The sequence below is a fragment of the Hyperolius riggenbachi genome, chromosome 8 (genome assembly GCF_040937935.1).
Source record: "Hyperolius riggenbachi isolate aHypRig1 chromosome 8, aHypRig1.pri, whole genome shotgun sequence".
Lineage (NCBI taxonomy): Eukaryota > Metazoa > Chordata > Amphibia > Anura > Hyperoliidae > Hyperolius > Hyperolius riggenbachi.
Window position 1 is genome coordinate 136124604 of NC_090653.1, and position 15830 is coordinate 136140433.

Consider the following 15830-nt stretch of genomic DNA (forward strand, 5'->3'; position numbering starts at 1 on the left):
AATAGTAATTAACACGCCCGGACTTTATGCAGCAGCAGGTTGAGCCGAATGATGGCTCACCCTGCGCCAAAGTGACTGGACAGCGAGAATCCACCTACCACAAGGCAGCAGTAATAATAGAACCAACTGGAGCACTGACTACATGGGGCCTGAATTAGGTCCAACAATTAGCAGTGTTAAGGATGGCTAGTAGGCTGATAGAACTTCTAAGTTGGTGCAAACGTTGTGCAAATGTATGCACCTTGGAAATTGACTAATCATATATATATAACAGAGAATCACAGACTGGATTTCTGCTTGTTAAAGTTATTATTCATTAAGAAGCCTTTTTTTACTGAAGACTTTGTTTTATTTTCCCCAATGCCACTAAACTACGCAGGACCTATAGGACAAGAATCAAAAACAGGTGAACCTGGAGAACCTGGGGAGAAAGGAACACAAGGACCACCAGGAAGATTTGGAGACAAGGGATTTAAAGGTGATTTTTTATATTTATAAAATTATGTACAGCACTCACATAAATTACTGTATGTTAGCCGTCTGTTTATGAATTTGCCAATTCTAATTATCTCACAATTATTTTGCTACTTCTTTATATGGCCTCTTAGGTGAATCTGGTGACTGTGCTTGTGGTTCTGGTTTTAATGATCGTAATACAATTGGACCACCTGGACCTCCAGGCCCACCAGGAAGTGATGGTCTTCCAGGATTCCAGGGTCCACGTGGAGACTCAGGAAGAAGAGGAGCAGAAGGACCACCTGGACCATCTGTAAATAACAATATCAATTGTTTTTAATAGAAACGTATTTATAAATATAATTAGATCAGCCTGGGGTATCTATCAAAAGGATTTTTTTTCTGAATGTAATATTTCTAAAGAAAAATTAGCAACTGTAGGGAGAGAATTTTTTTTTTACAAAATAACGGAAAAGAGTGTTATGAGAAAAAGAAAAATAGATAAGCAAGAGAGAGAGAGGAGAATCAGCTTACCTTGCCAGTATGGTGTAGAAAAAAATGCCCTCTTAATGGCATGCAGAGCTAGAGGTTTTTTTTTATTCCCTAAGGGCTCGTTTCCATTACACAACGCAAAGCCATCCCCAGGGGTGGCACTTGCGATCCCATTCATTATACTGAACGGGATCGTGGGCGCAATCGCCCTGAAATGCAGGCAACAATGCGCTGCAGGTTCAGCTGTGAATTGCAGTGCATGTATGGAAACATCAGAGAATGCAGTCTACGCACTCTCTGATGTCCCTGAGATCGCATTTCCATAAGCGTGCCTGAACCATTATATGGAAAGGAGCCTTTAGTTAAAAACATGCCCCTTTTTTCTTAGATAGATACCCTAGTTTACCCTAGATCGCTTAGACAGGAAACTCACTTCCCTTGTTGGAATTGTGCGTGTTTTGCCGCAGACTTGCACAGCGGCATTTGCCGTTGGAGCCAATGGCTCAGCTCAGGAAATGCACATCAGTAGCGTTCATTCACATTTTGCAATAGCGTGTTTCCTTGTGATTTTAAATCACACTGCTTTCTGCTTTTTTCCACACTTTGCATTCGTAATCACAATGTATTAAGCTGCATGAGAAAAATCGTGAACGCACAACACCAGCACAGGATAAATCAGATTATGCTGCTGATACTTAAGGCCCGATATCTCGAAACTCATTTTGAGGGTAGGAAGGGGACCCCCCAAACTACCTCTGTGCCAAATGCAGCCCCCCCAGCGACATTGGTTCACAAGATGTCTGTGTATGCCGTATTTCTGTAACCTGCGGGGCTGGGGCTGCAATTTGGCACAGAGGTAGTTTGGGTGTTCCCCTTCCTACCCTCAGAATTTGGTGTTTCTGGGAGTTGTGAACGCTGACATATCGGGTATGTTATATCAGCAGCATTAAGTATTATCAAACCAGAAAGGAGCTGCATATGATTTAATTACCCACAAGCCAATGCACCCATGGCTGAATTTTAATCAGCCTAGAATAAATGTAACTGAGTGGGAGGGATTTCACCTTTTCAGCTGAATTTCCATTGGCTGCAACACTTTTTCCATTTACAAATCAGGTTTTCACTGACAAATTTGCCATTGTCTTTACACTGGTGGTAAGTTTGTTTTCACCTTACAGTTCCTCTTTAAAGCTGAACTATAGTTAAAAAAATACATTTCATATTTTCATGGCTCTCTAAAAAACCAGGTGTTGAAATAGCATCCCTTCTTCAAAAATGTTTTACTGATTTCAACTGAAATATAGGTTTTGAGAATTACCCCAGGAGGTTTTCAATTATTCTAAGAATTTTTTTGAGAGGTAGCGGTAGTTCTTATATTTTCTACCTACTTCATCGCTTGCAGGACAGTGTTATCTTTATTTGACCTGGCTCCTTCCTTTAATTTAGCGTGCTAAGATTAGTAATGGATCGGGAAAAGTATTTGACTTTAGTGCAATTCCACCATCTGAAAGAGACACTTGCTACTAGAGCTGGTTTAGACTTTCTAAACCAGCTCTGCTTTCTACAAGGAGAAAGTGTTTTGACAGTTTATATAAAGGGTGTGAAGCAGTTCAGTAATTTTACTTGAATGGAACAAGACATGATATGCTTTGTGAGTAAAGCTAAGCAGTCCATGTAGTGACTTTGCTCAGAAAGGTGCAAAACACTATCTTCAGCTTATAAATAAAATATTAAGTATAATGAAAGTTGGAAAAAAAATAAAAAGTAATAGAAGTTTGAAAACATAGCATGAATTGTGACTTTTATATTTTTCTTTATTTCCATAGGGATTTTCTGGAGCAGCTGGCACTCCAGGACTCAAAGGCGAGAAAGGAGAACCAGTTTATCCATCAGGCCGAGGAGTTCGTGGAGACCCCGGAGATGTCGGACTTAGAGGTCCTGCTGGACTACAAGGGAATCCAGGAAGAGACGGACTTCCAGGGCTGCCAGGTCGCAAAGGCCAACCTGTATGTATTCATTATACTTTCCATGATGCAATTTAATGAGGTACCTGCCGGCCGTGGAGATAGTTTAATTTTTATGGGGAGTCCAGTGTGGTGAGAGGTCCATCAAGCCTCTCAATTTAAAGTCCCAGTAAATCACAAAATCCACATAGGACTCGACCCTCCAAGGTTGAATCAACAGAGTTTTATTGCATACATGAGCGGTGATATAGCACACAAACAGCACAACGTTTCGGGCAAAGGCCCTTTTTCAAGTGCATGAGTATCTGGTAAAACCATTGTAACATATATCGACTCCAAATAAACACACCACACCCAAATGATTGGGGGGGGGGGGGAGGGCACAATCTTACACATACATTAACCCTTCAAGGGTAAGAGAGCAACCAAAGAACATTTCATAAAAAACATCTGAGACTGAAATCTTCATTCAGGCCATAAGGTGACTGTGTCCCCAGCGTCTCCATCCACCAGGCCTCGGGTCTAAGTAAAAGGGTTCTACGGTCAACACCCTCCGCAAATTGTACAACCTCTAAGACCAGCTATGTGAGCTGAGTCACACTGTGATTAAACTCTGTAAAGTGTCTTGCTCAGCAGAGGGAGCATCAGATTCAGGCATCTCAGCCAGTGACCCCGAGTATACGGTTCCTTTTTCCCACACACAGCCTCCAGAGTCAAGGGGAGGAGCTGGCAGTCAGCCGAGTGGAAGGGGAGGAGCCGGGGCAGGAAGAGGAAGTGGACGCGACGGTGGCGAACGGAGATCACAGGTGCAGACTTACAATCGTCCCTATACGCGCAGCCAGCACCAGCAATAATGTGTCTGAGGCCTCCAGAGGATGAGGGAGCTGGCGATTTGAGCCACACAGGTTTCCCCAGCATGGAGGATCTGAGTCGGTCTTAAGCATATGAACGGAGGTATGTGACATGTGATACCCCACGGGCTAGGACCATTGATACAATTTCTACCGCACAGCCTGCAATTGCAAGTGAAGCGGTGGATACAGCCCCAGATAGATGCGCTGGTCAACTCATTAATAGAGACGAGACTGTAATTAACATCTCGGATAAAGTATTATCTCCTACTGAATGTGCATTATTGAATAAAGGGTTGGGCTTTGTACCTACGTGTGGAATCAACATGTTTGATGTGAAGGTGGGCTTATTCAGATACACCAGGAATGTCAGGTGGAAGGTCTGGCATAGCCTTAATAGACCCACAAGATCTTCAGGTATTGTGGGCAACAGTGTACATATCAGCACCCAGGAGATTCCCAACAGAATTGGATTGAAAGCAGGCACAACTCCTCACGCAAGATTTCACAAAACGTGGCTATAGTGAAAAAAGATGCGAGGAAATAGCAGCAGAGGTGGGAGGGATGGCACGGGAAATACATGGGGGAGATTTATCAACGCATTACCGACAGTTTTTTCATCTTAATCTGTTCTAACCAGCAGGGAGAACAGTTCTGCATGATAATAAGAACCTTCTTAAATAGTGGATTTCTAGAGCTGCGCTACAGGTAAGAAAAGTGCAAATCTATCCCTAAATTGGCCCAGATTAAGAAGTGCTTATTAGCAGTTCTTCAGGTGTAGAACTGCAGGCTAGACATGATTGCAGAGTGCAGGCTAGGCATGATTTGTGAAGGGCTCCTCCCACCTGCTGAATTCCTCCTCAGAGCTTGCTGCTATCAATACAGCAGGTGTGTTGGTTACCTCAGCAAAAGCAATTTCCCTCACACACTGCACTGTCTGAGAGACCATCCTAGCTACTTCTATTTTACAACAGTTTTAGAAGGAATCTGCACTATCTAACGATTTCTTAAGATGCCTGAGACAGTCCTGCATGTATTTCTAAACATCTACCAATATTTTGTCTCAGTCATTCTTGATAAATCTGTCCCTGAGAATATACAACAGGGAAAAGCAGAATACTGGATTGGATGTTAATTTTGTCACTACATTTTGCAGAGAGTCTTCTGTTCTGCGACATATGATTTTGAAGTTCAGGCTGGTGATTGAAGCTGATCCCCAGCTGACCTCAGTATGTAGAATGCCACCTAGATTTGTTTACAGAAGGGGTAAGTCCATTAGGGATCATTTGATCCAGGCAGGGCCGGAGCTACCATAGGAAAAATTGGGCAATTGCCCCAGGGCCCCAGAGCCTGTAGGGGCCCCCAAGGTGTCCCTCCCCCATCCTAACTGTTGCTCCCCAGGGACTCTGCAGAGTCTGTTAAGTTGGGAGGTGATTGGGGTTGGGGGAGGGTCAGCAGCCAGCTCAGGGGCCCAGGAGGGAAATTTGGCTGCAACAAAGGGTCTCTAATGCCGCATTTTGGCCGGGGGTGTCTGTTGGGGGGCCCCTGGCTAATTTTTCCCTGGGGCCCAGTTGTTACTTGAACCGGCCCTGGATCCAGGCAGACATTGGTAGAGCTAGAGGGCCCACACAAAGATTTTGGGACCCCCCCCCACCCCCCAGGGTTGGCACGTATTCTTGTTTACATTGCCAGCATTGTAACAGTATCATCAGAGGTTCAGTGGTTAATCATCCACGTCAGGGCACCCCAATTTCTTTAAAACATTATGCCACGTGATGCAAAAGGGGTGGAGTATTGTATAAAATGCCCATGTGGTTTGGCCAATGTAGGCCAGACCAAAAGTGGCCATACATGGTACAATTTTTCAATTAGATAATTTAGTTCGATTATTTTATTAGATCGAATATAAAGATTTTTCCAGCATGTCCGATCATTTTTCCAGAAAAAACGGGAGAATCTTTCGAATTTCTTGATCGGAAAAAAAAAATATTTTCAACTTTCATTCAATTCGATCATTTAGATCGAATAAACGGGAAAATCAAACGTTTTTATTGTACCGTGTATGGCCACCACAAGAGAGATATTAAGACAAGGTTGAATGAACACAGGAGCAATATACAGAACCCCAATAAACCTAAACCTAAAAGTGGGGAGGAGGAAAGTAATCGGGAATCCCCTTTAGCAAGACACTTTAAAGAGTTTAAACACAGTGTGACTCAGCTCAGATGGCTGGTCTTAGAGGTTGTACAATTTGCGGAGGGTGTTGACCGTAGAACCATTTTACTTAGACGCGAGACCTGGTGGAAGGAGAAGCTGGGGACACAGTCACCTTATGGCCTGAATGAAGATTTCAGTCTCAGGTGTTTTCTATGAAATGTTCTTTGGTTGCTCTCTTATCCTTGAAAGGTTAATGTATGTGTAAGTTTGTGCCCGCCCCCCAATCATTTGGGTGTGGTGTGTTAATTTGGAGTCTATATAAGTTACAATGGTTTTACCAGATACTAAAGTACTTGGGAAAGGGCCTTTGCCTGAAACGTTGTGCTGTTTGTGTGCCCATTATTTCATGTAACATGTAAGTCCAGGGACAGATGTGAGACATTGTAGTTATGCAGTGAGGGAAGGTTGAACAAATTATTCAAAGCAGCCTGTTCTGCCCAGGAAAGATTGTGCTGTTTCTTGCCACCCCTATTCAAAAGTCTCTTAGTTTCCTTCAAGACCAGGTTTTCAAACAACTCCAGTGTGTTGCTTGTAAATGGTGGATCAATTTTGCTCCTAGGTTTAAGTCTGTTGGGAATCTCCTGGGTGCTGAGATGTACACTGTTGCCCACAATACCTGAAGATCTTGTGGGTCTATTAAGGCTATGCCAGACCTTCCACCTGGCATTCCTGGTGTATCTGAATAAGTCCACCTTCACATCAAACATGTTGATTCCACACGTGGGTACAAAGTCCAACCCTTTATTCAATAATGCACATTCAGTAGTAGATAATACTTTATCCGAGATGTTAATTACAGTCTCGTCTCTATTAATGAGCTGACCAGCCTGACCAGCTGACCAGTCTGGGCCTGTATTCACCGCTTCACTTGCAATTGCAGGCTGTGCGGTAGAAATTATATCACTGGTCCTAGCCTGTGGGGTATCACATGTCACATACCTCCGTTCATATGCTGAAGTCCGACTCAGATCCTCCATGCCGGGGAAACCTGTGTGGGTCAAATCGCCAGCTCCCTCATCCCCTGGAGGCCTCGGAACATTATTGCTGGTGCTGGCTGCGCGTATAGGGACGGTTGTAAGTCTGCACCTGTGGTTTCCGTTCGCCCCCACCGCGTCCACTTCCTCTTCCTGCCCCAGCTCCTCCCCTTCCACTCAGCTGACTGCCAGCTCCTCCCCTTGACTCTGGAGGCTGTGTGTAGGAAAAAGGAGCCGCATACTCGGGGTCACTGGCTGAGATGTCTGAATCTGATGCTCCCTCTGCTGAGCAAGACACTTTACAGAGTTTAATCACAGTGTGACTCAGCTCAGATGGCTGGTCTTAGAGGTTGTACAATTTGCGGAGGGTGTTGACCGTAGAACCATTTTACTTAGACCAAAGGCCTGGTAGATGGAGAAGCTGGGGACACAGTCACCTTATGGCCTGAATGAAGATTTCAGTCTCAGGTGTTTTCTATGAAATGTTCTTTGGTTGCTCTCTTACCCTTGATGGGTTAATGTATGTGTAAGATTGTGCCAGCTCTCAACTGCCCAGGGTCTGCACTGGGGCCACCATCACCACCATCATTATTACTACTTTTATTATTATTACTATTATTGGACTGCTCCTATTACGAGGGCCGGATTTGTACTTTTTACCGCCCTAGGCCAACTATACCGTCTGTATGGTTGTTATTTCTTTGTGCCCCAATGAGAATTCTACTTACTTTCCATCATTGGATATCACAGACAATAACTATTTCAGTAATATGCGTATAGTTTATAAATTATGTTTTCCTTAAGAACTTTTATGTTATGTTTGCGATCTCGTTAATGATGGACCCATTGTGTCTCCATCTGAGTTAAGGTGGCCACACACGATACAATAAAATGATCAGATTTTACGGCAATTCGATAAAAATGATCGGATCTCTCGAAAAAAAAAAAACGAAAGCTTTTTTTTCATTCGACTGAAAAATCCGATCGGATTTCCCGTTTTTATCGATTCGGAATGCCAGATATTTTTCTTCAATCTTTCTGAAGATTGTATGGTGTGTGGTAGATTGCCAATTTATTAATATACACACCCTAGCAATTTTCTCAGCGTTTCTAATCATTTTTATCATAATTGGGGAAAAATTGAACATAGGTGTGTGGTACATTGGTCATATTTTTGAAATGTTACAATCCGTCAGAAAAATTGATTGCAATTCTTAAATTGAACAGATATTTAAAAAAATGTATGGTGTGTGGCCACCTTTAGGCTAATGTGTACCTGCAGGATAGAGCTTACAGGACTTGCAGGGATGACACAAGTACAGGACAGAGTGTTCAAAGGTTAAAGCTGTCCTTGTAGATAGGGATGGCTGTATAGAACAGCTTTACTGCCTCTCACTGAGCCGCCCCTAAATTTCTGGTGCCCTAGGCCATGGCCTATGTGGCCTTGCCAGAAATCCGGCCCTATTCTTGGGCTGCTCCTGTACGGCAGGTTTAACATTAACCTATGACCCAGTTCCTGTCAATTGTAAATTGTCTGTGTTGTGCTTCTTGTCAACCTGTACTATGTCGATGCCATGTGTACCACAAAAAAATCCGAATATGGCGCTTGCTGTATTTGGCGAAATAAATCTGATTCTGATTCTGCCCGCCCCCCCCCAATCATTTGGGTGTGGTGTGTTAATTTGGAGTCGATATATGTTACAATGGTTTTACCAGATACTCAAGCATTTGAGAAAGGGCCTTTGCCCGAAACGTTGTGCTGTTTGTGTGCTATATCACCGCTCATGTATGCAATAAAAGACTGTTGATTCAACCTTGGAGGGTCGAGTCCTATGTGGATGTTGCGATTTACTGAGACTTTCCATGATGCCCATTATTTCATTTAACATGTAAGTCCAGGGACAGATGTGAGACACTGTAGTTATGCAGAGAGGGAAGGTTGAAAAACAATAGCTTATTATTACATACTAGCTAAAAGGCCCACCCGTTGCTAGGCTTCGGCCGCAACCACATCACCACGCAATGTGCACACAACTGAGGCCTGCGTGCATATGTCCGTGACCCACGTGAGCACACACATCTGCCTGTCCTCGCTGTCTGAGGTCTGTCTACATGTGGGGCATGTGCACCAGGCACAACTCAGGGACACTGGAGGACGCAGCAATAGGAGTATTATTATTATGGACGTTTGTTTATTAGTTCCACCAGTTGTCTAAACATCGCTGTACATAACCTCTGTGTTGTGGTGTATGACACTAACTTCTAAATCCATAACTTGAGAAAGAGCAGGGCAGAGAAGCACCTCTTTGCATTTATTTCATCTTTTTGATGGATAAGAATGTATTTTACCTCCATAGACCCACCCAGCAATGCTACATAGGTGGACTGCCACAGCTGACATGGGGAAGAAGTTATGGTACCACACAGTAGAAAACTGAAGGCCCCCTGTCATATTCCCTGGTGGTCTAGTGGTCCCCCTCCCCTTCCACATATAGGGCTTGATTCACAAAGCTGTGCAAACTGTTTAGTTTAGTAAACAGTTAGCACGTGAAGTGCCGTTCGCGGACATTTGTGCACGCAAAGTGCCGCGATTCGCGCAATCGTGGACTTTTGCACGCGCAATTTGCGCGAATCGCGGCAAATTGCGAGCGCAAACGTCCGCGAACGGCACTTCACGTGCTAACTGTTTAGCACACCTGTGCTAAACAGTTTGCACGGCTTTGTGAATCAAGCTAATAGGCTTCTTTCCCTGGTTGCTTGCCCTGGCCTGCATATTTACCATCAAGGCCATGGGTGACCTGGCTCACTCCTCTTCGTGACCACTTGGTGCCACAATAGTGTGGAGAAGCAGCAGCAGCCACAAATGAAGTTGTGTAAGTGGGTGGGCAGCTATCCAAAATACTTTGATGGATCTGCCTGCAATTATTTTTACAATATTCATCTAGTCAGTATTTGGTCATTGTAAAGTCTTTCCTCACCCTGATTTACATTCTGAATTGTATCACATGTGGTGACATCTTTAGTCACGTCTCTTCAAAATGTTTGTTTGCTGAGAGCTCTAAAGCCAGTAGAAAATGGTCTCCCAGAATGCTCTGGGGGGAAATTCTGCATAGATAAACAGCCTAGGCTAATTATCACTGGGAGGATGGAGGTAAATACTAATATAGATCAATATAAAGAAGAAAGTGTTTCTGATGCTGAAACCAGGAAAATTAATGTAAGTGGGGTATCTCAAATAATTTTCTGTGTCCTACTATATGTCACTACAGTACCTCTTTAAAAACAAGTAAAAAGTAGTCAGTCAGTTTACCTCTCCTGAAGAAAGGAGCAAGTCACATATACAACTAAATGAGTATTTATTTCACAAAAATAAGGACTATTTCTTTTATTTAGTCGCACCGGTAGATGTGACTAGCTCCTTTCTTCAGGAGAGGTAAGCCAACCTCTGCCTCTCCGTTTTTTTGTTTGTAAATTGCTTTATATTTTTGGGCACCTCCACCCACCAGTGATTACTATGCTGATGAAGCCTGCTGTAGACTTGTATTGTTAAAGAGAGTCTGAAGTGTTACAAAATATCTGTTTTTACTTACAATTCTTATAGTGCAGTATGGTGGTAGCTAAAATGCCGCTATCCCGCGGCTGAATTTATTGCCCCTCAAATCCCCGGGGCAAAATCCAGGGATCGCTTTCTGTTTGAGGCAGAGCTTTCCGCTTTAGCTCTGCCTCTGCTGTGTCAATCGGCGCTGTTCGCCGCCTCTCCCTGCCCCTCTCGGTCTTCCTTCACAGCGAGGGGCGGGAGGAGGCAGAGATCCGTGCGTTGATTGATGCACATGAGGCATAGCTAGAGCGGATAGCTCTGTCTCCCCGGGCAGCGAAATCCATTACCAAGAAAGTCGTGGATTTCTGCCCCGCGGATTTGGGGAGAAAGAGACATCTTTCTGGGATCATTCAGCCACGGGATAGCTGCGTTTCAGCTACCACCATACTACACTATAAGAATTGTAAGTAAAAACAGATCTATTGTAACGCTTCAGACTCTCTTTGAGGAAGTAGGTTTACACAGTCCCATTTTCTGAACAGGAAATGCAGGGGTATTGTATCTGAATAGATAATTGTCTGGCGATGGGAAATTACAGTTATAAAACAAGGTAAAAAAGTGGTTATGCCATGCTAAATGTAATATACTTTTCAGTAAACAACATGTTTAACAACTTCAATTTTATGTTTAATATAACACCTACACTGATTTAGCTGTGGGACTTGAAATCCTTTACAATTGGTCATGCTTGCTCTTTGGTATATTTCTATTTTCTTCTGTCTTTTACAACTCAGGGTGATGGGGGATTTGGAAATCAGGGTGAAAAGGGATTCCCAGGGCCCCTAGGCCAGAAAGGAAGTCGTGGAGAACCCGGGCTTCCTGGTGTTGGTTATCCAGGTTTACCTGGCTCTCGTGGTCTACCTGGTGATCCAGGACTACCAGGACAAGACGGACGGCCTGGTGACCCAGGACCACCTGGTAAGTACCCTATAGATATAACATTTAGTTTAACCTTTGCTGCCTTTAACATTTTATGACATATGGTATGGAGTTACTGATGGCCTGAGGTTATACATTATATTTTTTCTAAAAATGGGGACTCAATATATATAAACAACTAGTCTCCACTCAAAAATACTATGGGTGTAATTTTTTGTTAGACCCTTCTTGTAAACAACCAAGCACTAGTGATCAATGATCACGCTTTGACTTTATCAGTTGAACACTCACACAGCTTTCAGCAGATCTATATAGACATAGATGCTTAAAATAGTTAAGGAGTTTATTTGGCATCAATTAGTGATACAAGGTGTTCATTCAGCAGGAATTTTGTTACAGTAACTCAGGAAATAGGAATATGATTGCATATCTTGAAGTGGCAAAGTAACGGCAGCATCAATAAACACAAGCAAGCTAAACTTAAAGTGGATCCGAGGTGAACTTTTACTCATTGCATAATTGTGTTCCTTTCCTATTGTTTATAGGGCATTACTCAAGCCAAATACTTTTTTGTTTTTGTTTTAATGCTCTAATTCCCTATAAACTAAATAAACCACGCCCACAGGTTTTCAGAGAGCCTTGGCAGTAGCAAGTGCTCATGGGAGCTCAGTCTGGGCAGGAGGAGGAGGAGGTGTTACTAGCCATTGGTTTCGGAGGCCGGGGGGAGGAGGGAGGAGGGGGATTAGGCTTTTTTCACAGGCTGAGTGCTCAAGATACAGATAAGCTTGCCTCTCTGTAATGTTTACAAACAACATGGCTGCTGTCATTGTATCACAGGAAGAAATAATAATTTTCTATTAAAGCTGTTTGCAGCTACATTTGCTGTGTAAACTATCTAAACTTTAGATAAGATATAAAGACAAGTTACTTGTTATAGTTAGTTCTTCATCTCAGATCCGCTTTAAGTATGCTCTAAACAGAAGTAAGCCCTAGATAGAAGTAGGCCCTAGACAAAAGTTGACCCTAGACAGAAGTAAGCTACCCTATAAAACCACAGATACATCTTATATACAGATAACCCTGCAGCTTAAAGTTCAACTGAAGTGAGAGGGATATGGAGGCTGCCATATTTATTCCCTTTTAAACAATCAGCAGATCAGGTGTTTCCAACATTATTGTCAGATCTGTCAAGATTAGCTGCATGCCTGTTTCTGACGAGATTCAGACACTACTTCAGCCAAATAGACCAGCAGAGCTGCCAGGCAACTGGTATTATTTAAAAGAAAAATAAATATGGCAGCCTCCACATCCCTCTCACTTCAGTTGTCCTTTAACAAGTGTTAATTAGTCACATCACAATATAGGTGAGTTGTAGGTGGACGATAGGTGTCAATCACATTATGAGCTTTCTATTGGCTTTTTGATTGACATACCATTTAATGCACATGTCCGAAACCCAAGACCATGATTGGAATTCCGCCAACCTGTTCCCTGATTTCTTGGGAACTGTAATTGTTCTGAATATGTTCTGGCAACTCCCGGACTGCACAATTTGTTAGCAGAGCCGGCGCTTCCATAGAGGCAAAGGGGGCAACTGCCCCCTGGCCCTCGAATCCATAGGGGCCCCAAGTGTCCCCCTTTGCCTCAAATCATTTGGCTGCTAGGCTGCCAGATACCCCTGCGCACTCCCCCGCAGCTGCTGCCGGCGAGATCCCCCCCCAGCTTGCTTCCCCCTCTTCCCCCGCACGCTGTCCCCCCACAGTGTAATAAAAACAAAAGTTTGCTTTCCTAAAACAGAAAGAATTTGCGTTAATTCAGGTTGGAGTTAGCTTGAGAAGTCTCTTAGTGCATCACTGCTGAATATATGCAAATTAACCATTGTACCCTTAGAAGCTAAACACTCCTCCAGAACCGCTGGAATTCAATGATGTGTCAGCTTGTTAATTTGTACAGAGCCATAATAATCCAACATGCATACAGACTGTTTCGGATTGTTTGATCCTCATCAGTGCATGGCATGGATTAATTTGGCTCTATGGAGTAGGGCTTGTAAATCCGAGAGGTACAGACTAACCAGCAAGCTCATGGTGACCCAGAACTCATTGGAGTGTGTAAGGGACTACAACGGTCCTGAAAGCCCCCTTACTAAGATGTTTGCATATACAATACAATAACATTTCTATGGCGCTTTTCTCCCATAGGACTCAAAGCACTTAGGCTCTCTCAGATTCAGTAATTAGTAAGATGAAGTATTCACACAACAAAAGTTATATTTCTGCAAATGCCAAACTGAACAGGTGGGTTTTCAGTCTGGATTTAAACACGTCCAGGGATGGAGCTGTCCTGATCTGTTGAGGTAAGGAGTTCCAAAAGGTAGGGGCAGCATGACAGAAGGCTCTGGGACCAAAAGTTTCCAAGTGGACTCTGGGTATGACTAGATTATTACAACCTGTTGATCTGAGAATGCGGGGATTGCTACGTAGCTGCAACATATCTTTCATGTATCCAGGGCCTAGATTATTCAGGGATTTAAATGTCAGTAGGCCGATCTTAAATAGGACCCTCCATTCTATAGGTAGCCAGTGAAGGGAGTGCAGGACTGGCGTTATGTGGCAGTGATGGGGTTGGTTGGTTAGCAGTCTGGCAGCAGTATTCTGTATCAGCTGTAGACGGTACAAGACCTTTTTTGGAAGACCAGTGTAGAGAGCATTGCAGTAGTCCAGGCGGGATGTGATGAAGGCGTGGACTAAGGTTGGCAGATCTTCTGGGGGTATGAGGTGCTTGATTTTTGCAATGTTCTTCAGGTGAAAATAGGATGATTTCACCACAGCAGAGATTTGAGTTCTGAAGTTTAAATCCCCATCAATTAGAACTCCCAGGCTACGCACATAATCAGAGCTGCGTAGATCCGTGCCTCCTATTCCCAGTGGTGAAGACTGCAAGTTAAGTTGTTTTGTTATCATGCTCTGCCCTCCAATCAGAAGGACTTCAGTTTTGTCTGCATTTAGTTTCAGCCAGTTGTCATTCATCCATTTCTGTAGTTCACGTAAGCAGGCGTTTATTGTTAGAGTTGGGTCTGTCACACCAGGCTTGAAGGAAAGATATAGTTGGGTGTCGTCTGCATAGCAGTGGTATGTCAGGCCATGTTTTTGGATTAGTTTTCCCAGCGGTAACATGTAAATCATGAAAAGCAGGGGAGAGAGGATTGAGCCCTGGGGCACCCCATACTTAAGTGATACAGGGGTGGACAGGAGGGGCCCCATAGACACTTTGTGGGTTCTGCCACTCAAGAAGGATTGGAACCACTGAAGAACTATGCCATCAATGCCGCAGTATTCCTGTAGCCTGTTTATCAAGGTGTCATGGTCAACTGTATCAAAGGTTGCAGAAAGGTCTAGCAGTATGAGGATCGAGCACTCTCCTCTGTCTCTTGCCATGAGCAGGTGGTTGCATATTTGGATGAGGGCAGTTTCAGTGCTGTGGTGTTTCCTGAAGCCAGACTGGAATTGGTCATAACTGTTGTTTTGTAGGATTTTGGCTTCTAGCTGGAGGTAAACAGCTTTTTCAATTAGCTTGCCCAGAAAGGGGAGGTTAGAGACAGGTCTGTAGCTGGTCATTGCATCTGGGTCCAGGGAGGGTTTTTTGAGGAGAGGCCTGATGATTGCTTCCTTCAGTAAAGCAGGAAATATCCCTGATTGTAAGGAACAGCTAAAGAGAACCCGAGGTGTGTTTAAAGAATGTTATCTGCATACAGAGGCTGGATCTGCCTATACAGCCCAGCCTCTGTTGCTATCCCAAACCCCACTAAGGTCCCCCTGCACTCTGCAATCCCTCATAAATCACAGCCATGCTGTGAGGCTGTGTTTACATCTGTAGTGTCAGTCTCAGCTGCTCCCCAACCTCCTGCATAGCCCCGTTCCCTGCCCCCGTCCCTTCCCTCCAATCAGCAGGGAGGGAAGGGATGCAGGCAGGGACTGGAGTTCTGCAGGAGGCGGGGAGAGCAGCAGACTGACACTATAGAGATAAACACAGCCAGCTCTGACAAGCTGTTTGTCAGCAGGCTGTGATTTATGAGGGATTGCAGAGTGCAGGGGGACCTTAGGGGGGTTTGGGATAGCAACAGAGGCTGGGCTGTATAGGCAGATCCAGCCTCTGTATGCAGATAATATTCTTCAAACCCACCTCGGGTTTTCTTTAACAATTTTTAGGAATACTGGTACGAACAGGTCGGGGCAGTTCAACATGAACTGTGTTGGGCCAGGATCCAGGTCACTGGTAGTTAGGCGGACGTGAAGGAGGATGCTTGATGTGACTTCTTCATCAATTTCTTTGAAGTTTGACCACGGTGTTACATTGTCTCTGCTAATGGTCTTCGGCGCTATATTAGGCTCAGATGCTG

At 44.0% G+C, this 15830-nt stretch overlaps 1 protein-coding gene across 5 annotated transcripts in view; it reads left to right on the forward strand.

The window, feature by feature from the left end:
- COL4A6 (collagen type IV alpha 6 chain) overlaps positions 1 to 15830 on the forward strand; it is a 422653-nt gene that overhangs the window by 325782 nt on the left and 81041 nt on the right. For all 5 annotated transcript variants that reach the window (XM_068251142.1, XM_068251140.1, XM_068251144.1 and 2 more), the window contains 4 exons: positions 380 to 478; positions 609 to 769; positions 2775 to 2954; positions 11287 to 11470. In XM_068251142.1, coding sequence (XP_068107243.1) covers positions 380 to 478; positions 609 to 769; positions 2775 to 2954; positions 11287 to 11470 — 624 coding nt within the window. The remainder of the gene's footprint in view (positions 1 to 379; positions 479 to 608; positions 770 to 2774; positions 2955 to 11286; positions 11471 to 15830) is intronic.